This window comes from Arvicanthis niloticus, chromosome 9, assembly GCF_011762505.2.
Source record: "Arvicanthis niloticus isolate mArvNil1 chromosome 9, mArvNil1.pat.X, whole genome shotgun sequence".
Classification (NCBI taxonomy): domain Eukaryota; kingdom Metazoa; phylum Chordata; class Mammalia; order Rodentia; family Muridae; genus Arvicanthis; species Arvicanthis niloticus.
The window spans coordinates 30,578,521-30,596,824 of NC_047666.1; the positions used below are offsets into that span (position 1 = coordinate 30,578,521).

The window sequence follows — 18,304 nt, forward strand, 5'->3', positions numbered from 1 at the left end:
GCTGAAGGTGCTGCTGTGGTCAGTCAGGATAGCGTGCCTTCCTCACAGTGCTACTAAGCTGACTAAGTTGTCAGTTGCAGCTTGGTCAAGGATTGTAGGCCTTGTGATTTTTCCACTCAATTACTATATGTGTTGCTTTCATCGTTATTGTTATCCCATCACCAGGGCACCTCCACAGCAGACTGAGGACCCACCTCTCAGTGATACATTTAACTTTCCGAGTGACCTACAGTGGAACACCCAGGGGCCAAAAGGAGCGAGGGTGAGTGGGAAGGTGGAACAGAGTGTATAGTATGCCTATTTGGGGGGAGGCACCACTAGGCCAAGAGACACCTTGATCGGGTGACACATGGCTGCTCAGGTCTGGGATGGGACATATCAGAGGAAGGACAGAATTGCTAAAGCCACAGCAGCAAATAGCTGAAGGAGTGAGTTCCTTCTCTGTACCTCAGTTTCGTGCTCCGTATAAAGGGACTGACCATACTATATTTGCAGCAGCTGAGGGAGGCAGACCAAGCCACAGGATATAAGAAAGCACAAGGCTAGCCAAGACTGATCTGAGCTGACAACCATCGGCCCCACTTCCATGCGGCTGGCCTGGGGAACCAGAAGTCTGGAGCAGTAGTTACTGAGAGATCCCTAGGCTGGGCTGGGCCCTGTCCTGGTCAAGTGGACTATAATGGAGGATAAACATAGGCTGCTAAGTGCCTAGTAGGTAAATCAGCAAGGCCTGCTTGACTCCAAACCCTCTGCAAGGGCAGACTGGGTCATAGCTGTCCTCCAGCCTTCCCCAAGCCAATCTGGTTGGGATGGTTGATACCAACAGAATATACGATGAGGTGGGGGTTAGGGATAGCTCAGCCTACAGAGCCCCAAGAGTTAAGGAAGAGTAGAGAGACCTTCAAGGAAGGGCAGCGGGGGACACTGATCCCCAGATAGATGCTGCCAACAGGCAGCCTAAGGCTGTGTTCAGATGTAAATCTCTGGACCTTGAATGTTGAATGAACCTTGGGAGCGTAGTGGATTCTAAGTAGTGCTCCTGGCAAAATGGTTTCCATGAAAAGCCCAACATCTAGTAGGCCAGTGCATGCTAGGTTTCCAGGGGTGATTTGTCCAGCCTCTGTTTCCCCATTTAAAAATGGGGCCAGGGGTTGTCTTCATTCCTGCCCAGGCAAAACCTTTCAAAAGGTATTCCCTAGCTTGGAAACAGGCCCTGGGCCCAGCTGCTCTCTGTGAGAACTGTCACATTTCATGCTAATGACATCTTCCCTCCACAGCAGCTTAGTGGCCTCTGCAAGTTGTCAGTTTCTTTGACACTAGAGGCTCCTGTGCCAGCAAAGGAGTGGCAGGAGGAAGGAGGCTGCTGCTGGGGAAGTACCTTCCCCAAAGGTGAGATGAAGTTCCATGCTAGAGAGAGCCTTACTATTTCTGGTCTTGCCACAGAGGGCAAGGACCCTGTGTAGTTCCCTCATACCACCAAAGAACTCACAAGCTTCTCCACTAAAAATGGAGAACCAGAGCCTCCTACAGGGGCCTACTGGCCCAGCCTGCTTATGCAGCTACAGGCAATGTTTACTTTCCTTCAGGCTCATTAGCATGGCGACCGCCCCTTTCAGGAGGGGAGGAGGCAAGACCTAATTAGGAAGGTTCAGAGGGCCCTTGATGGGGGGCTTGGGCCTCTTGGAGTTCAAAGGCCATTTGAAGAGAGTTTGAATCTCCCAGATGACCTCCTACAAACTGTTGCAATCCCCCTTTCCTAGTCCTGGTGGCTGATCCCAATTCAAGAACATCATGCCTTGCTTTTAAACCTCAAAAGGTCTGAGATTACCAAACTGTCCCTAGCAGCTTCCAAGCACTGAACAGGTACCCTAGGACAGACAGAGACCAGACCCAAATCTCATTCAGTCTCTAGGGCCTAGAGTGCCCACACAGGGCAAAGGTTGCTCTTCCCAGAACAGCACCAGCAGAGCCCCCAGAGAGCCTAGGAGGAAGCTGGCATTTGAATCCCACTGCCCCCTGGGAAGCCTGGCTTCACTAAGCACAGCTTTGCTTCCATAAATACCCAGTCCCGTGATGTCACCACCCTAAGCCCGACTTTCACCACCTCCACTGCTGGCATCAGGCCCAGCAGACGGGTGCTCTGTACCGGCACAAGACACCTGTGCTTGACAGCTGGACACTGCTGCCACCTTCACCTATCTATGGAGGAGGCCATCTCCAGCCACTGTCTCAGCCTGCTGCTGGCCTTCCACCAGGCTTTTAGGTACAGGGCACGGGCTTGCTGAGCATCAGAGCTTTCTCTAAACAGGTCTGTCAGAGGCATTGCCAAAAGCCTAGACCACGGCCACGAGTCTGGGACCCTCGTTTGTGGATGTGGATTAGGAGGAGGGTGCCTGCTTCAGTAGGGGACTTTCACAGCTCAAGGAAGACTTGCTGACTAAGATTCTTTTTCCCCTCATCATCAACAACACTGACTCTGCCGCAGGGGACAAACATTGGACGCAAGCTTGCTCCCCCTGGAAGCCACCTGCAGAGCAGCCACCCCACCCCCACCAAACCCCTCACTCCAACGTGAGTGGTGGTCCTTTCTGCCTCAGGCTTTAGGATAAACTTATCTTGCATACTCACAAATAGCGTCTTCGGCAAGCCATCCTGCCCAAGTCTGATTTCCTTCTCTCTCCTGCCTGGGCTGAGGATGCTCAAGGTGGTTCAGAGGAGGAATACGATGTTCAAGCGAGGTGGAAAGAAAGAAAATGAAAGCCAAGGGCAGTCACTTTCCCAGGACTGGCAGGTTCATCTAGAAATGCTGGGTGTAATGTGGCAGGGGGCTCCAAACAGGTCCTCCTACGCAGGGTTTACACTGTGCCCATAAGCCTGGGAAGACGTCGAGTCACCATGGTCGCCAGGTTGGGCGGGGGCGTCTGCCTCGCTGCTACCTGGGACTTCCTTGGGATTTTTCCCTCCCGCACATCCGGGGTGGCAGTGCGCTGGGATGAGGAGGGGAGGGAGGGGGGGTGTCTGTGCCGGTTTGCTCTCGCAGCATCCGGAGGAGGGACAGGAGTGCAGGAGCGCCCCCTCCTTCCAGGAGCAACGTAGTGCGGCCTCGCTGGACCAATCGCCAAAGTGCTCGTTGCCGTGGCAACTGCAGCATCAAACAGGGCCGCCCTGCGGGTGCGGCTGCAAAACCAAGAGCCCTGGCGCTGAGACCCATGAGGTGGCTCCTTCTGGCCCTCACTGGAAACCTGGAAATCCGTTGCTAAAATGCACTTGCAGCCCGAAGAATGTAATGATGGCATTGCTTTCCAGGACAGCTTTTCTGTCCCTGGCATGCAAACATAGGGGCCATTAAACTGAGAACTCAGGAGATCTTGTGTCCCGAGTTAGGAGCCTCAAGACTTTAGCAAGCTGACTGTCTCCTGGGAATCTCAGATGTGCTACTGTAAAATGGGATCGATCATGACAGCTGTGCAACTGGTTCTGGAGGGCTGACCACTACAGTAACTGCATAGTAGATGACATAGCTTGGACCACTGCTGCCAGTCATAACCTAAAGGGAGAGGGACTGGGGCCAGTCTGTTCTAGCGATGGTGCCTCTCCTCCCTCACTCCCCCTCCCCCAGCACTCCCAGTGTGCCTGCAGAGCATCTGCCTTCATCAAGGATACATTCTAGGGGGGAAACAAGGAGAAAGCACAAAAGTCAGAATGCGGAATTGTGCCTGGCAATCAGATCTGGGTTCAACCAAGCAGAAGAGAGAAGGGGGAGGAAGGAGCCATCTTCTTGAAGTGGGGGCAGGGAAAAGGAGGCCTCTCCATGAGCCTTCACCCCGTGGACTGAGGTAGCAGGAGCTTTCTGAGTAAAGAGCTTGTGCTAAGGCCCTGAGGCAGAAAGAAGCTGGGTGGATTTGAGGACACTGACACAACCAATGGGCTGGAGATGAGATGCAGATGAGAAATGCCCTGCTTCTCTCTCTGCACATCACCTTCTCTCCCGCTGTGTATCACATGCTTCCCTGAGCAGGCTGCCTGTTTACCAAGAGTCAGTCAGGAATCCCAAACCCAGGAGGCACAGGGTGGGGGTTGAGGGGTAGCCTCATTCCTTCAGGACTAACAAACACAGAATGGCCTAGCCAGCACTTTGGCCTGAGTCTTCACTTGCAACGCTGCCTCCAGGGAAGGTAGTGAGAGTGTGAACCCTCTGGATGGAGGTGGCAGTTGCCAGGCTATTTTCTTCTTTCCATTCTTTTAGCCACTCAGACACACTGAAGTTGGGGGAAGAGGGAGGCTTCACTCAAGTTCTGTTCTTTTATTACAGAGAAAATGGATCGCAGAGGCAGTGAGAAACTTACAGAAAGTTATATAGCAAATGCAGGAAACTCTAGAAATGACCAGTCTTCCCATGAGAGCCCCCAGAAGGATCCTGTCATAGGAATAATTCATATTTATGTAGGCTTAGCACATGGAAAACTGGCCCAATCTCTCTCCTTGATTGAGATACACTGTATTTTATCAAGATCAGAATACCACCAAAGCATCAGAAGAGGTCCTCTTTAGAGTCTGATTGTTTTCAAAGTTGAGCACATATCAGAAACATGTGTAATTAACCATAGCTGCCCATAAAGGCATCCTGGGGGTGGGTGGGTACTAGCACTGAGGCAAGCCCACCAGTGTGCTTGTGCACAAGTGATACCCTTTCAAACTTCATAAAGAGGACCTTCTTTTCCCACTCTCATATCGCAGATGAATAAACAGGCTGAGATTGAGAACAGGCTACCCTGCATGCACTCTGCTCTAAAGCCCCAGCCTGGACGGCTTCTTGTCCTCCCTTTGGACCCATGATACCCATTGTATACCTGTACCTTTTCTAGCCCCTCTTCCAGAGAGGCACACATATCTAGACCCTGCTGCATTTTAAAGTAGAGTAAGTGATAAAGACCTCCATACACAGAAACAGCTGCCAAGGCTTTCAGGTTTTGGCAGAGCACTGAGTACAGCACACAGTTGTTCTCACACCTGATGCTCTTTGCCTGGCACCAGGCAGGTCTGGTCAGATAAAGGAAACTCCAAAAACCATAACGTTGACATTCCAGCTGGTCTCTAACTCGAGACCCCAGAAGTTCCTGCATTCAAGGAAGTAACATAAAAGTCCAGGAGCATGCTATCACCAAGCGAGAGTCAGACTGCTTGGTCCAACTTTGGAGGTGTGAAGCTCAAGGGCACAAGAGGTTTCAGAGACACAGAAATGCTGTGGCAGACGGCACCTGTCTGCTTCAGCTGTGACCAGATGTCTGAGGTGGGAGGGAGTGGCAATCGGCCTTGGCATGACTGCCCCTGGATAGGACTGTACGACAGGACCACCCAACAAGCTACATTTTCAGGCTGAGGCTGACACAGAGCGCTTCGTTGCCAGTCTCTGGACCCACATCCCCCTCTCATCCCTGCAGTAAGAGAAGCAGCAGCTTCCAGGGCTGGTTCAAGAAATTTCCTATCTAGAACTTTGCCTCAGAGACTGGAAAATTCCAGCCTGCAGACTGACAGGGATATTCAGACAGAGTGTCTCTGTCTTCCAACCTGTGGCCATCTGTCCCCTAGGCAGGAGCACAACAACATTTGGGAAGAGGGAGAAGGTTGCTGGCACATGACAAGAAGATAGGTCAGTCTCAGTCATTCCAGGCAGGCAGCCGTGCATCTCAGCACTGGACCATCTCCACAGGACAGCAGCCCATCCCCCTTTCAGGTGGACACAGGACTAACTGTGGAGCTGCAGGGTCTGTACCCTTTACCTGTACCAGTTTCCCAAACACACATACTTCATGACACAGCCCTGTACTTTTCTTTTTCTGAAGCTTTATTATTTTCAATAAGTAAAATACTAAGTGCAGAAATAATGTGAACATCTTTTCTTTGGGGACAGGGTCTTACGACATTGGCTGGCCTGGATTTCACTGTGTAGACCAGGTTGGCTTGGAATTCACAGAGATCTGGTTGCCTCTGCCTCTCGGAATGCTAGGATGAAAGGATGCTAGGATGCTTCACCAGCCCCATCAAGAGCGATTATTCATAAAGTAAGAACAGTCCTCTTCCCCTCAACTCCACATCTTACTCCTCCTGCTCGTTTCTGCAGTGGAAATGGCTCTCATCTGTCTGGAGTGCAGCCTTCCAGCGCTTTTCCTACGCGTTCATGCACGTATGCATGCGTGCGGGAAATAGAAAGTACCGCATGGATCCGGAAAATGATAATGTGCTATGACATTAAAAATATTTTAAAATTTCCAAAACACATAAAAATGAACACTGTGAACCCTAATGCATCAGCTGCCTGTAATGAAAAACCTCGCTTGATAAACATGCCGGAAGCCTTGGAGGTCACGTCTCTGTAACATCCTTTCTCCTCTCTCGCTCAGCTCCCAGCCTCCCAGGACTGCATGAATGATCTGTAGGGAACCTTTCCTACTCAGCTGTCCTCATGCAGGCGTCCTGAGCAGGGTAAACTACTGTGAGTATTTGGAGCTGTACTTAAGTGGCCTCATGCTGTGTGTCCTTTCCTGCAGCAAGCTCAGCATCACTTTGGAAGGCTGAATCACAGACTCTGCAGAGCATAGGCGTTTTCATGCTGCAGTTGTGCATCGCATGCCTTTCAAATCATAGTTGTGGCCAGCGTTCCAGATGCAGAGGGCCTTGTGGGGCAGGCTGAGATGGAGATTCCATTGTCGACAGCCCCTCCCCTCAAATGAAAGGAGCGGTTCCTAAGCAATTATCTCCGGAAATGTGTGTGGGCTTCTAGAATCTCAGCAAGCACTCCTTTCTGCAGCACCCAGAGATTACTGGGTGCCCCATCCCCTCACTTGGGGGAGAAGATCAGATTCCCACCCCACAATAGCTAAGAAAGGGCCTTAGGGCACACGCTTGGGAAGGAATGAACATCTGGGACCACAAGGGCTGGCATCAGTCTCTCCTTGCAAGGCATGCCTCAGAGTGTCCCAGGCTGGCTGTGGTGCACCAAGTTTGCCAAGGCTGGTGATGGTACTTCATAGGCATACCTGGAGAAGCCCAGTTACACTGGGTAGCCATGATTAGGGAGAAACCCATGTTGATCAATGTTGCCCTGTACTGGATGCTGCAGCCTCCAGAGGGAATAAGTGAGCATGCCCAGAGCTGGCCTGAAGGGCCCTGCCTGAGAGGTGAGGTTGCTGAGTGCTTAATTTTGAGACCCTGAGCAGGGAGTACAGAGCAATTCAGGCATCCACCCTGCCTGGCACCCTCGCACCAGCCAGGTTCCAAGATCTGTACTCAGTTCCCCAGGCTGTGTGAGACCATAGTGATCAAGTTTATTCCACGACAATGTTTATGTGGATGTCTGTTAGTGGAGGGGATTGGCTGACACATGAGGTGCATTGTCTATAACGGGAAAAAGCATGCAGGAAGCCCTGAATTTGACCCCTCAGCACCTCATAAACCAAGTATAGTGGTGCACACCTGTAAGCCAAGCACTGAGGACGTGGAGGCAGGAAGATCAGAAGTTCAAGGTTATCCGCATCTCCACTTGGCTACAGGAGACTGTTTAGAAAAAAGAAAAGAAATGGAAAAAAAATCCTTCAAATTGAAAGTCCTCAGACAAATTTAGTTCTGAAAGTGGGGCTTCTGGGACATGGACAGAGCTTGAAGTCACTGCCTCACAGCTGTGAGTGGGGAGCACAGCCCAGATCAAGTTTGAGAACTTCCCAACCCAAAGCCCCCAGCTGACAGTAGAAGTCACTCCAAGCCTTGATCACTGGACTCACTGCCCGATTGAGGTATGGTTTGGGGGGATGAGTTGGAGAACCCTAGAACCACTTTATCAGGTTTGGTCTTGGATCGCTCTGCACTCCTAGCTCAGGGTCTCTGAATTCAACACTCAGCAACACCCTCTCTTGTTCCCATTCAACCTACCTCCCAGTGGGCCCTTCAGGCCAGCTCTGGGCATGCTGACTTACTCCCTCTGGAGGCTGCAGCATCCAGTACAGGGCAACACTGATCAACATGGGTTTCTCCCCAATCATGGCTACCCAGAGTAACTGGGCTTCTCCAGGTGTGCCTATGAAGTACCATCACCAGCCTTGGCAAGCTTGGTGCTGTTGCTGGGAGAAAGGAACCACTTTGACTCCTCAGCCCTTTCCACAGCCCTGTCTTAAGGAAACTGTGCAAGACCCTTAATTGTCCTGTAGGGAGAAAGGGGGAGCTGGGGCAATTGTCCCAATGGTGGGCAGAGGTGATGGAGGTACTCACTACTATTTCCCTATATGGTAAAGTCCATGCAGCCACCACGGCTCACACAGTATCTGGCTGCTAGGACCTTCATTCTGGAGGGAGCAGGAGCCCTGAGCATGCTGTGGGGATACGGAGAGAAAAGAGGTATTTTGGAGTAGAGAGAGAGAGTGAGTAGGACAGGTAGAAGACGAGGCAATACAGGTTCTTACAGGCTTCTGAGTGACAGCGGCATCATGTACCTTTACGATGAGACAAAGTGCAGGTCTACAGTGAGAGGAAGGAAGACCCTTTCTTTTGGCAATGATGAGCAAGTGCTAGAGAGGGGACATAGAGGATTCCAGAAAGTTATGAGGACCTTGCTGGAACCTTGGCTCTAGGAATGTGGGAGACAGAGTTAGGTCCAATTGGAGAAATGAACCTTGGCAGGGAAGGGGCAAAAGGGAAGGCATCTTGGCCCCAGTTGTGGTTCTTCTGCCCAGCAGAAGGCACATGCTTTCAGCCCCACCACAACCTCTCCCAGGGACCTGCCATCTATTCTCTCTGCCAGGGTGACTCAGTTCAATTCTCTACAGAATCTGAGGTAACACTAGAACATTCTCAGTGAAAATGAACAAACAAAACAACAAAAAGCTGACCAACAGTACAGACAACAGCAAAGTGGGCTCCCGGATGTTACCATAAACACCACTGCAGGACTCTGGCACAGGGCCCTCCTTGAGGTACTCTCAGCAGTGGCTACCAGTAAAAAAGGAAGTTAGCAAGCTGCATGTTCAGTGTGAACATAACAATGCCACAAAACTTCAGGTCAAAGAAACTTCTGGGAGTGCACCTGATGAGACATGCCACAGGGAAAAGTTGCCATCTTTTAGCTATGGGATTCCTGGTCAGCTGCATGCCCTCTTTTTCAAATGTCCTACAGTCTAGGCAGGGTGAAGGTCAGTGGCAGAGCACTTGACCGTCATGGGCTGAGCCCTGCTTTGCATCTCCAGCTCACCTCACACTCCACAAAAAAATAACAAAAACAACAACAACAATAATAATGCCAACTTTCTGTGGTGAGAACCACAAGAAAAATGCATCACTACAAAAAACTTCAGCCATCTAGCAATTACTAAGTCTCCCAGTGAGCTGGCTTAGTAAGAAGAAGATGGGGACCTGTAGAGGTTCAGAGTGGTCTGTGGGGTTGAAACTGACTTAGCAGAAAATCAGTTCTGATCCTGCTCACAGAGGGTTGTGAAAAGCAAATAAGTGGGGGTAGGGAGATGGCTCGGTGATCAAGAGCACTTGATGTTCCCACAGAAGACAGGAGTTCAGATCCCAGCACCCATGTTAAGCAGTTCACAACCACCTGTAGCTCCAGCTCCAAGAGATGCAACACCTTCTTCTGGCCTCTGAGGGCACTGCACTCATGCATATACCCACCCAGACACAATTAAAAATAAAACTACTTAAAAATGAAAATCAGATGAGTGAACATCTGAGTGACCAGTGGACCAATGAGAGCAGAGTGAGCTGGTACGTGCTCAGCAGTTTCCCCAGGGGGCATATGTAACCAGGTAGGTGAAGGCAGGGCCACTGGGCAGGGCAAGAGGTGCAGCCTGTGCGCTGCACAATCCCATGGTGCAGCTGCTGATGCAAACAATGTCCCAGAGCTGTGTAGACTGCACAATCTTTTTCACAAAGAATCTGGGTAACAGAATGATGGGCATTGGGCATGGTGCCAGAATCTTGTATCCTCTGGTAACCTGGCAGGCCACTGGCTGCTCTGTCTGAGGTATGGATGCTACCTCCTTCCCAAACCCTGACACAATAGGGAAAGAGGACTATAGTTCTCAGTAAGGATGGTACCTCCCACAAAGTCCATGGCCACTGGGGCCTGACAGACCATGGTCACATGATCTTTGTCTCTCTGGTGCCTAGAGCAGTTGAGCTACAGGAGGAATTCAGATAGTTTTTCTGGAGTGAATATTCCTTGTCCTATCTCTATGCTGGGATCCTGCCTAGGAGAGCACACACTTCCTACCTGAGTAAGCCAGTGTCTTCCCTGTCTGCCCTTCTTCCATGGGGATTTTGCTGGTGGCCCAGGTGGATGGAGGGGCTGACCAGGGATTTGAGGACACAGCAAGCTCAGGTCCTGGTCTCATAAAAAGAGGGTCTTGATCTTTTTTTGTTCAGGGTTGTGACCCCAGTGCCTGGGTCACCACAGCTACTCAATAAAATGTTGTGAGTTGATAAATGGAAAAATAAGAAAATGAATGTTACCAAGTCTCACCCTGAGTCCTTGCATTAGGACCCACCCCTGTTTATTGTCATCCTCCCTGACTTCATCTGCCCCCCCCCCACAGCCAAGAGTACTATAGGGACAGAACATGGGGTGTACAGGGCAGTTAGCCTACAATCTCCTGCAGAGGTGGTCCCCAGATCCTTAGCCAGGCCCCCAAATCCTTTAGGCTCCTGCTTCCTACTGTGTTCTTTCTCTTGGCATATTCAGGTGTCTGCCATGTCAGGTGACCCCATGTCCTGTCAACCAGTGAACTCTGTAGAGATCTCAGACTAGGACCCCAAACTCACATATGTACCCCACCCCCACTAGCATTTGGACACACCAAGCACGCTAAAAGATGCCCAGTGCAGAGTACCAGCACTACCCTGACCATAGCCCTAGACCACACGTGAGCATGCCCTGGGGTATGTTCCTTGCAGAGAAATTCAGTCGTTAAGTTGAAAGAGTTTGTGCCCCCTGGCTGACTTGAACTTTCTCTGTTCATGGGCTGCAGTGATTACTAGATGCCCTGGCCTAACCACAACCCCTTTCATTTATTTCCTACCATCACCAAAGCTGTCCATCACCATTTATCATTTGGGTCTCAGGCTCATTCAACATGGGTTCAGCAAGGTCCCCCTCCCACCTCTGCCCCTGCAGCCCCTTACCATCCCTCTCTGTAGCACCACCCACAGGCCCACTGTCATTCTCAGAGAGTATCACTTTGAGTTGAAGGGGGTTGGAAAAACATGTCTGAATTCACTGATTGGCTTCAAAGCTTTTCCCATGTCCAGCACACAGTTGGTCCTTACTGGACACTGGATAGACGAACAAACACATGGACCCTGTGATTCAGGCTGCAGTGAGGCCTGGAGCCCTGCTCTCTTACTCAAGTGTGGTGGTTCTTGTAAGCTCTACATTCCTGGACTCAGCCAGACTAGACATACTCCCTAAAGACACTGTATCTATGCAGAACAAGCCAGATTCCTATCCTCACCTTAATCCACACAGCAGAACAGATGTTCATACTAGATACTGCAAGATATTTACAGCCCATCCAGTCCTACCAGAGATGTTGTAGAACATGGGGCTGTTCATATGTGGAGTTTGAATGGTAAGGCCTTTCATGCACAAAGGTGCCCGCTTTGGATACCAAGGGATAAATATTCTTGGTTTTATTCCTCTGCTGTGGACCCACCTTAGCAGCTACTGTAGAAGCAGTCAGAACTGAGGAGGGTCCTGGAAGCCCATAGCAAAGCTGAGTTGCTTCCGTTGAGTCACTCCTGCTGAGCTACGGCCTGGCCCCATAGCCTCTTGGACCACCCTGCCCTGCTCTGCTCCGCTCCATGCCTAGACTCCTGTCCTCTCCTGTAACCCAGGACAGAGGTGTAGACAAGCAGAGGGTGACTCTCAAGAGTCACATGTTCTGTGGGGGACCTAGACTTTGTCACTCTCCTAGGGGCATTCTCTAGAGTTCAGCTTCACCACGGAAGATGAGCAGGAAGGGGTAGCTTAGGTGGAAGAGAGTGGACACGGCTTGGAAAATCCTGACTGGGCCACCCTAAAGCAGAGGGGTTGTTTTTGTACTTCTTGCCCCCACCCTCTGGCAGTCTTGAGGAGCAGAGACAAGGCAGAGATCATGACAAGTGCTGCTCTAGGATAAACTACTCTGTACTATGCCTGGTCAGAAGAAATAGCTTGGAAGGAGGCAAAGGGGAAGAGAGACTTGTGAAAGGTTAAGGAAACAATGAAGGCTGAGCAGCTGTAGAAGGGGACTTAGAGGCTCTGAAGTCTGTCAGTTCTCAGGAAAGCTCTGAGTGTGATACACAGGTATCCCAGCAGAGGGCAGTGTTTAGCTGCTTCAATATCATGAAAAGTATGAAACCTGGTCCCACAACAGTCAGACTTGGAGTGGGGTCGGGGGCTGGAGTTCCTTCTCAGGCCTGCAGTCAGCTTCTGCCATGGTCAGGCTACTTTGCTGGCCCCTCTCTGATAACTTCAATGCCTTCTTCTACCACCGGCTGCGGAGCCTCAGCGGGGCCTGTTATCCAGGCAAGGCATGGGTCATAGAACATGTGATGGGGAAGACAATAGGCCTTCAGGCTCTCCCACTTCAGCCTAGCCTACTTCTCTGGACTCATGTCCTGATGCTGGGTTCTTTACTCTGCCACAGGCACACTAGTATCTTTCTGTCCCCAGAGCAGAGGACTTTATCAAGCCTCAGGGCCTTTGTGTTTAACCTGTCTGATGCCCATGGAGAAAGGGATAGTATATAGCTATTGTCTTTCCCCATAGCTATTGTCTCAAATGTCACCTTCTCAAATAGGCCTGTTGAGCTCCTTGGAGTTCCAGCTTCCAGTCCTCTGTGTCCCAAATGCTTGGTGCCATCTCAACCTCTGGGATTATTGCAGCAAATCCCACATAATAAAAGGGCCTGTGTCCCTAGGTGGGTACTCAGAACCTCTGTCCTTACAATGCCTGATACTCTCCAGACTTAGGTACAAAGAGGACTGGAGGCTTCCATTTTTGTCTGCCCATAGGCACCCAGTGGGTCCTTGGAAAGCCTACTCTCCATAAGTACAAGGCAGGACCAAAAGAAAAAAAAAAAAAAGGCAGCCAGCCCTCCTGCCTCAGGATGAGAGGCTTCTTCCTGGACAGATCTTATCCTAGAGCCCATGGATGAGTGGTGACCCGAGAAAGCAGGGCCCATTGATGATGTGATTTTGCCCTACAGGAGGCTCCTTCATCCAGTAAGCAGTGTGTAGCAAGTGGCCAAGAACACCAGGAAGCACTGACACCTAGTGGTTCTGATATGGGCACTGAGGACTATGTGACTATATGAGGCAGCCATGGCTGGATTCTCTGCTTATATCCAGGTTCCAGTTGTGGTTGGATCCTCTGCAGGCAAACTTCCAGGCAACTGATGCTTGGAATTCTTGCCATATCCAATCCAAGGACTCAGGTGGGTCACCCTCTTGGTCCTAGCTCCCCCACTGCAGACCCAAAAACGTGCATGAGATCTAGCTCAGCTGGCTAAAGCCTCCATGCCTTCTAGGCTCAGTGATTGGCTGAGATTGGAGTATGACCCAAGTCTGGCCAATGAGAAGCAACCCAGGCAGGATCTTCTGAGTACTAGGCTTCAGAAGAATGAATGTGAAAGATAGGGGCCACCTTATCATTAAGCAACAGACTTCCTGAGAATGAGGACAGGGAAGCAAGCAAGCCGGGGACTCCAGAGTATGTTAACTTGGACATCATCTTCTATCCCATCAGTTAAGCCTGAAAACTCATGGACTGGACCATTTGCTCCTCTGACAATACCTTCAAGCAAGGTTGGGACCCAGGTGGTGAAACTGTGATATCATCTTATATCCCATTAGCAAAGCCTGGAGACTCATGGGCTGGACCATTTGCTCCTCTGAATATCTCCAGTGGACTTGGATCAAGACTCCCCCTGACACACGCAGGACCATAGGCTAGAGGAGCCACCTCACAGCTCTACTCCTGCTGTGTGCTTACCTATGAGCCAAAGGGCTTGCTAGATACAGGAACAGGAGCTGAGCCTCTTGCATTCTGTTCTCACCTGAACATGAGCATCCTAGTTCAAGATCATATCTGGCTCAGCTTCTCCCATGAACCATCTTGTGACAGGCTAAGGCTGGTAACTTCCAATGGATGGCTCAGAGAAGACAGCACCATTACTGCCCCATAGCCCAGATGCAGAAACAAAGCCAAGGGGTTAGGGGACTGGCTACCTGCATACAGCCAGGAAGAGGGCCATGGGGTCAGATTTAGATTGACTGAATACCTCAACTGTTCCTGGGCCTTCTTCTGTGGAGCCCTGTTCAGCCATGTGACCTCCAGAGAGCACTGGACTTCTCTGGATCTAAACTGGGACTCTAGGGTAGCAGGAGATTGGAGTTCAGCATCTAGCAGGCTTCTCAGTATCACTCATCAATCCTGGGCTAAGTGCAGCATGTTTTTGAGGGCTGGCAGTGCTTATTACCTAGTGGCAATGTAGGTGTGTGATTAGTTTGATCCCAGCACAGGATCTGGGGCCAACTTCATCTGAGCATTCTCCCTCCCTCTACACTTCATTCCTGGCTCATACAGCTTAACAGCTATACCCCACAGTGAAGCATGCCTGGAGGTTTCCTTGGTCAGGCCTGACCAATCGTGTACCTACCTACTCCCTGGAGGTGATCCTAGCATAGCCTCATCCTTGTTCTTCCTGTAGCCCCTTGGTGCCTGAGTACTGCATATATTTGGTCCCAATCACCATAGGCTCTTCAGAGGATTTGTGAACACTCTCTTGAGTCTATCTGGACTTCCTGGGCCAGAACCTTTGAAACAAGCCTGGCCCTCCTGTAAAGCATCCCTGCCAAGCTATATTAGGGATGTGCTGACTTCTGGCTGTCACAGCACCAGGAGAGAAAGATGGAGTGGAGGACATTCCTAAATGTTCCCTACTTGGTGTACCAAGAATCATCTCCAGCCACAACCCCTTCCTGCTGGGTGCTCATCACTGCCTCACCCCTCTCCACAGACACCTGGGGCTTTTTCCATCGCCTTCCCCTCGGGTAGGCCTGGCGGGACACTGAGGATGCAATCACCAGCCTTTTAGGAACTGGTGCTATGGAAAAGAGCTGGGATGTCCTCCCATGGAGGATGCTGAGCGAGACTCATGCTAGCAATTTGCAGCACGGGCAGATGTGGAGACAATGGGAGTCTGATTGGCAGGGTGGGAGGGGCTGCAGCTGCGTTTGGAGGAGCTGGGAAGGTGGGGTGTCTGCAGCTCCAAAGGAAAAGTGCTGAGCCAGCTGAATGGAGGGAGGCTGGAGAGGAGGCCAGAGTAAGGCCATTTCCACCTATAGGAAGCTCATGAAGGGGCAAAGCCAGCTCTCAGAGCCCCTCTGTTAGGTGGTTCCCACCCTGGCTCCCACTTCCACAGAACTGCCTCATGGACCATTTCTGTGATGCCAGTTATCATGAAGCAAAGCAATGGGCAGAAATGCCTGGAGCATCCCTGACTCAGTGGGACCTCCTGAGTGTGGGCTCAGCCTGCTGTCACTGTGTTTCCTTCCCATTTATGCTGACATCTATTGAGCAGCAAGTATGCACCAACCTGAGAGTGGGCTCAGCCTCCAGCTCCTCTTTCCTTCCCACATTCATGCAGGCATTTATTGAGTAGCAAGAATGTACCAAGGTCTGACATCTGGGCAGTGGGAGACACAGAAATGGACTGCACCCAGGACACCATCCCTTGGGAGTTTGTCTATATATGGGAAACAGTGGTTTCTAAATGACCTCAAAGCAAGAGCAAGTGTGGGAGACCTACTCATACATGGGGTTACCTTCTCCTTCACTTAGTCATTCAAGAGAACTGGTCAATATCATATTAGGTGACTGGCATAGACACTCCCAGTAGGGATTCAGTCTATCAAGAATCAAGCCTGAAGGCAGGATGCTGACTTATCACTAGGAAGATGCTGCAGAAGAGGTGCTATGGGAGGTGGGTTTTTAAAGGAGCATAAGAGGTTTCTCGGAGTGGGAGCTAAGAAAGCATATTCCTAAAGGAAACAACCTGTGCAAAGGTGCAGCCACCTCAAGGCATAGATGCTTGATAAGACTGTCCCAGCAAGAAGGAGCTGCTTCAATCTTAGCCCCACCATCTCCTGGACAGGCACTGGGTTTTTGTATCCAACAGCTAGATTCCTCTAACAGAAGTCCTTGCCCTCCCCTGACTCATGCCAGACAATGTCCTGGGCTGCCCCTTATCTCACAGACCCTGGAAAGGTACACTAGTTGCTGGCCCCTAGAGAATACTGCAAAGCCAGGGCAAGGAAATTCACTGCTTAAAGTGCCTAGGGAGCAGAGATGAGCAAATCCATATCTCAGTCCACAGTTTGGGTCTCCTTGCTGTGCAACCCCAGACTCAGCATCAGGCTCCCCCTGCATTTGCTACTTGGCCAGCTGAAGTCCCAATCTTCCCCTGGGAGCTGGTCCAGCCCCTCTGCATGCCCATCACACTCCTAGGTCACAAGCCTAAGGAAACATCACTGGGCCTTGAAGGCCCTTTATTTCTCTAGCCCCACTTTTTCTCTACTTCAGTAGCTGCCTACAGAGCCAATGATTGATGAGGAAGAAGGAGGGGGGGCACTTTTCCCCCCGGAATTGCTCTGGCTGTGCAGTCAACTTTAAACTGATGAATAACACACAGACCCAACATTCATCACCCGCCATTTGTCACTGGGAAGCTGGGCAAGTCTGTTCTTTGTGTCCATCTGCTCCAGTGTCCTGTGCACTACCCATCCTGAAGGAGCTTAGCCTGTGGGAGTTCCCAATCCATGCGGGCTCTGGACACCAAAGCTGAGCATCCCTGAGCTAACCCCAGAATGTCTTCCATGTCCATACTGACATAAGGTGGCTCATGGCCTCACTTGGCCCTGGGCTGTATCAGAACAGTATGGGCATTCCAGAAGGCCCCAGCATCTCTTCCCTCACTCAACAACCATCCTTTGAAATATCACTATGCACAGTGCCCACCTCTCTGGGCACTGAGGGCGGAGTGAAGGATAAGAACAAGTCCCTGACTATTGAGGGAAGCTGACTGGCAACAGTACCAACAAGGAAGTGGACAAGTTAAAATCTAGTAAGAATTAGGTATTTGGGGGGCACAGAAGGCAGGAGAGTGACAGCACCGATGAATGAGATGCTGTGGAAAGTGGGTTCCAAAGGATGCACAGTTCATTAGACACCAGAAGATGGGAAGACTGTTCTAAATAAGGGGAAAAATAAATAAAAGCAAAGCCAGTGTGAATGGGGAGGATGAGCAAGTGAAAGGGTGTCATTAATATAAATGGAGGAGTAGTGAAGGCCTCACTGATGTGGGTGGCATGGAGCCATGGAGACATCAGGGAAAGGTGCTTGAGGCAGGGGCAGCTGTGCAAAGGCTCTGAGCCAGTGGAAATGGAGTTAAACATCACATCATGGAGCTCAGTGGTTAGTGGAGAGGTGGTCCAATGTTTAAAAGCACTTCCTACTCTTGAAGAGATTCCCAAGTTTGATTCCCAGCACCCATATGGCAGCTTCCAATGTGTGTAACTACAGTTCCAGGGCATGCAAATCCCTCTTCTGGCCTCCTGGAATGTATGTACAGACAAACATGCAGGCAAAACATCCATCCATGTAAACTAAAAGCAAATAAATCTTTTTAAAAACTCATATCACGTAGCATGAGAGAAGACACCCTCCTAAAGACCAGAGTAGAAGGCCTCATCTTTATGAAATGCCTAAAATAGTCAAATCTACAAAGAAAGTCGCTTCCTGGTTCCCAGCAACCTAGAGGAGGGAATCATGAGTGGCAGCTGATATGCACAGGGTTTCTGCTTTGGAGAAGGTTCTAAAGTTGGCCTGAGATGATTCTCCTGTGCATATACTAAAAGACCCTCAATTATCCACTTTCAACAGCCACACCACAGGTGTAGATTAGGAACCAGCCATGGTTGTTACCAGGTAACTTCTTCAGACACCAGACAATGAATAGTACATTAAGGACAAAGATAACAGGAGTCAGGCAGAGGTCCCCAGCAAGCCAAGATTTGAGTCTAAAAGAAGTACCCCACCAACTATTTCCTACACCTGCTGTGCCTCTTAAATGACAGGCAAGGGCTGCAGAGACCTGTGGATATATGTAGAATAGTGTTCATGTCCACATGGCTGCAGAGAGTGACTAGGGTAGCAAGCAGGGTCACAGGCTATTGCCTAGTGTTCCATCTCCTCAGAGCAGGAAGATGA

The 18,304-nt window shown here is 50.5% G+C and overlaps 1 protein-coding gene across 6 annotated transcripts in view; it reads right to left on the reverse strand.

Moving 5' to 3' along the window:
* Nucleotides 1-18,304, reverse strand: part of Iqsec1 (IQ motif and Sec7 domain ArfGEF 1) — a 316,986-nt gene that overhangs the window by 143,185 nt on the left and 155,497 nt on the right. The window contains exon 1 of one of the 6 annotated variants that reach the window (XM_076940114.1): nt 2,629-2,976. The exons of 4 other annotated variants lie outside the window; for them this stretch is intronic. In XM_076940114.1, coding sequence (XP_076796229.1) covers nt 2,629-2,651 — 23 coding nt within the window. In that variant the 5' untranslated portion in view covers nt 2,652-2,976. Of the gene's footprint in view, nt 1-2,628; nt 2,977-18,304 lie in introns of those variants that run through there. One more of the 6 variants, XM_076940111.1, reaches the window with a different exon arrangement.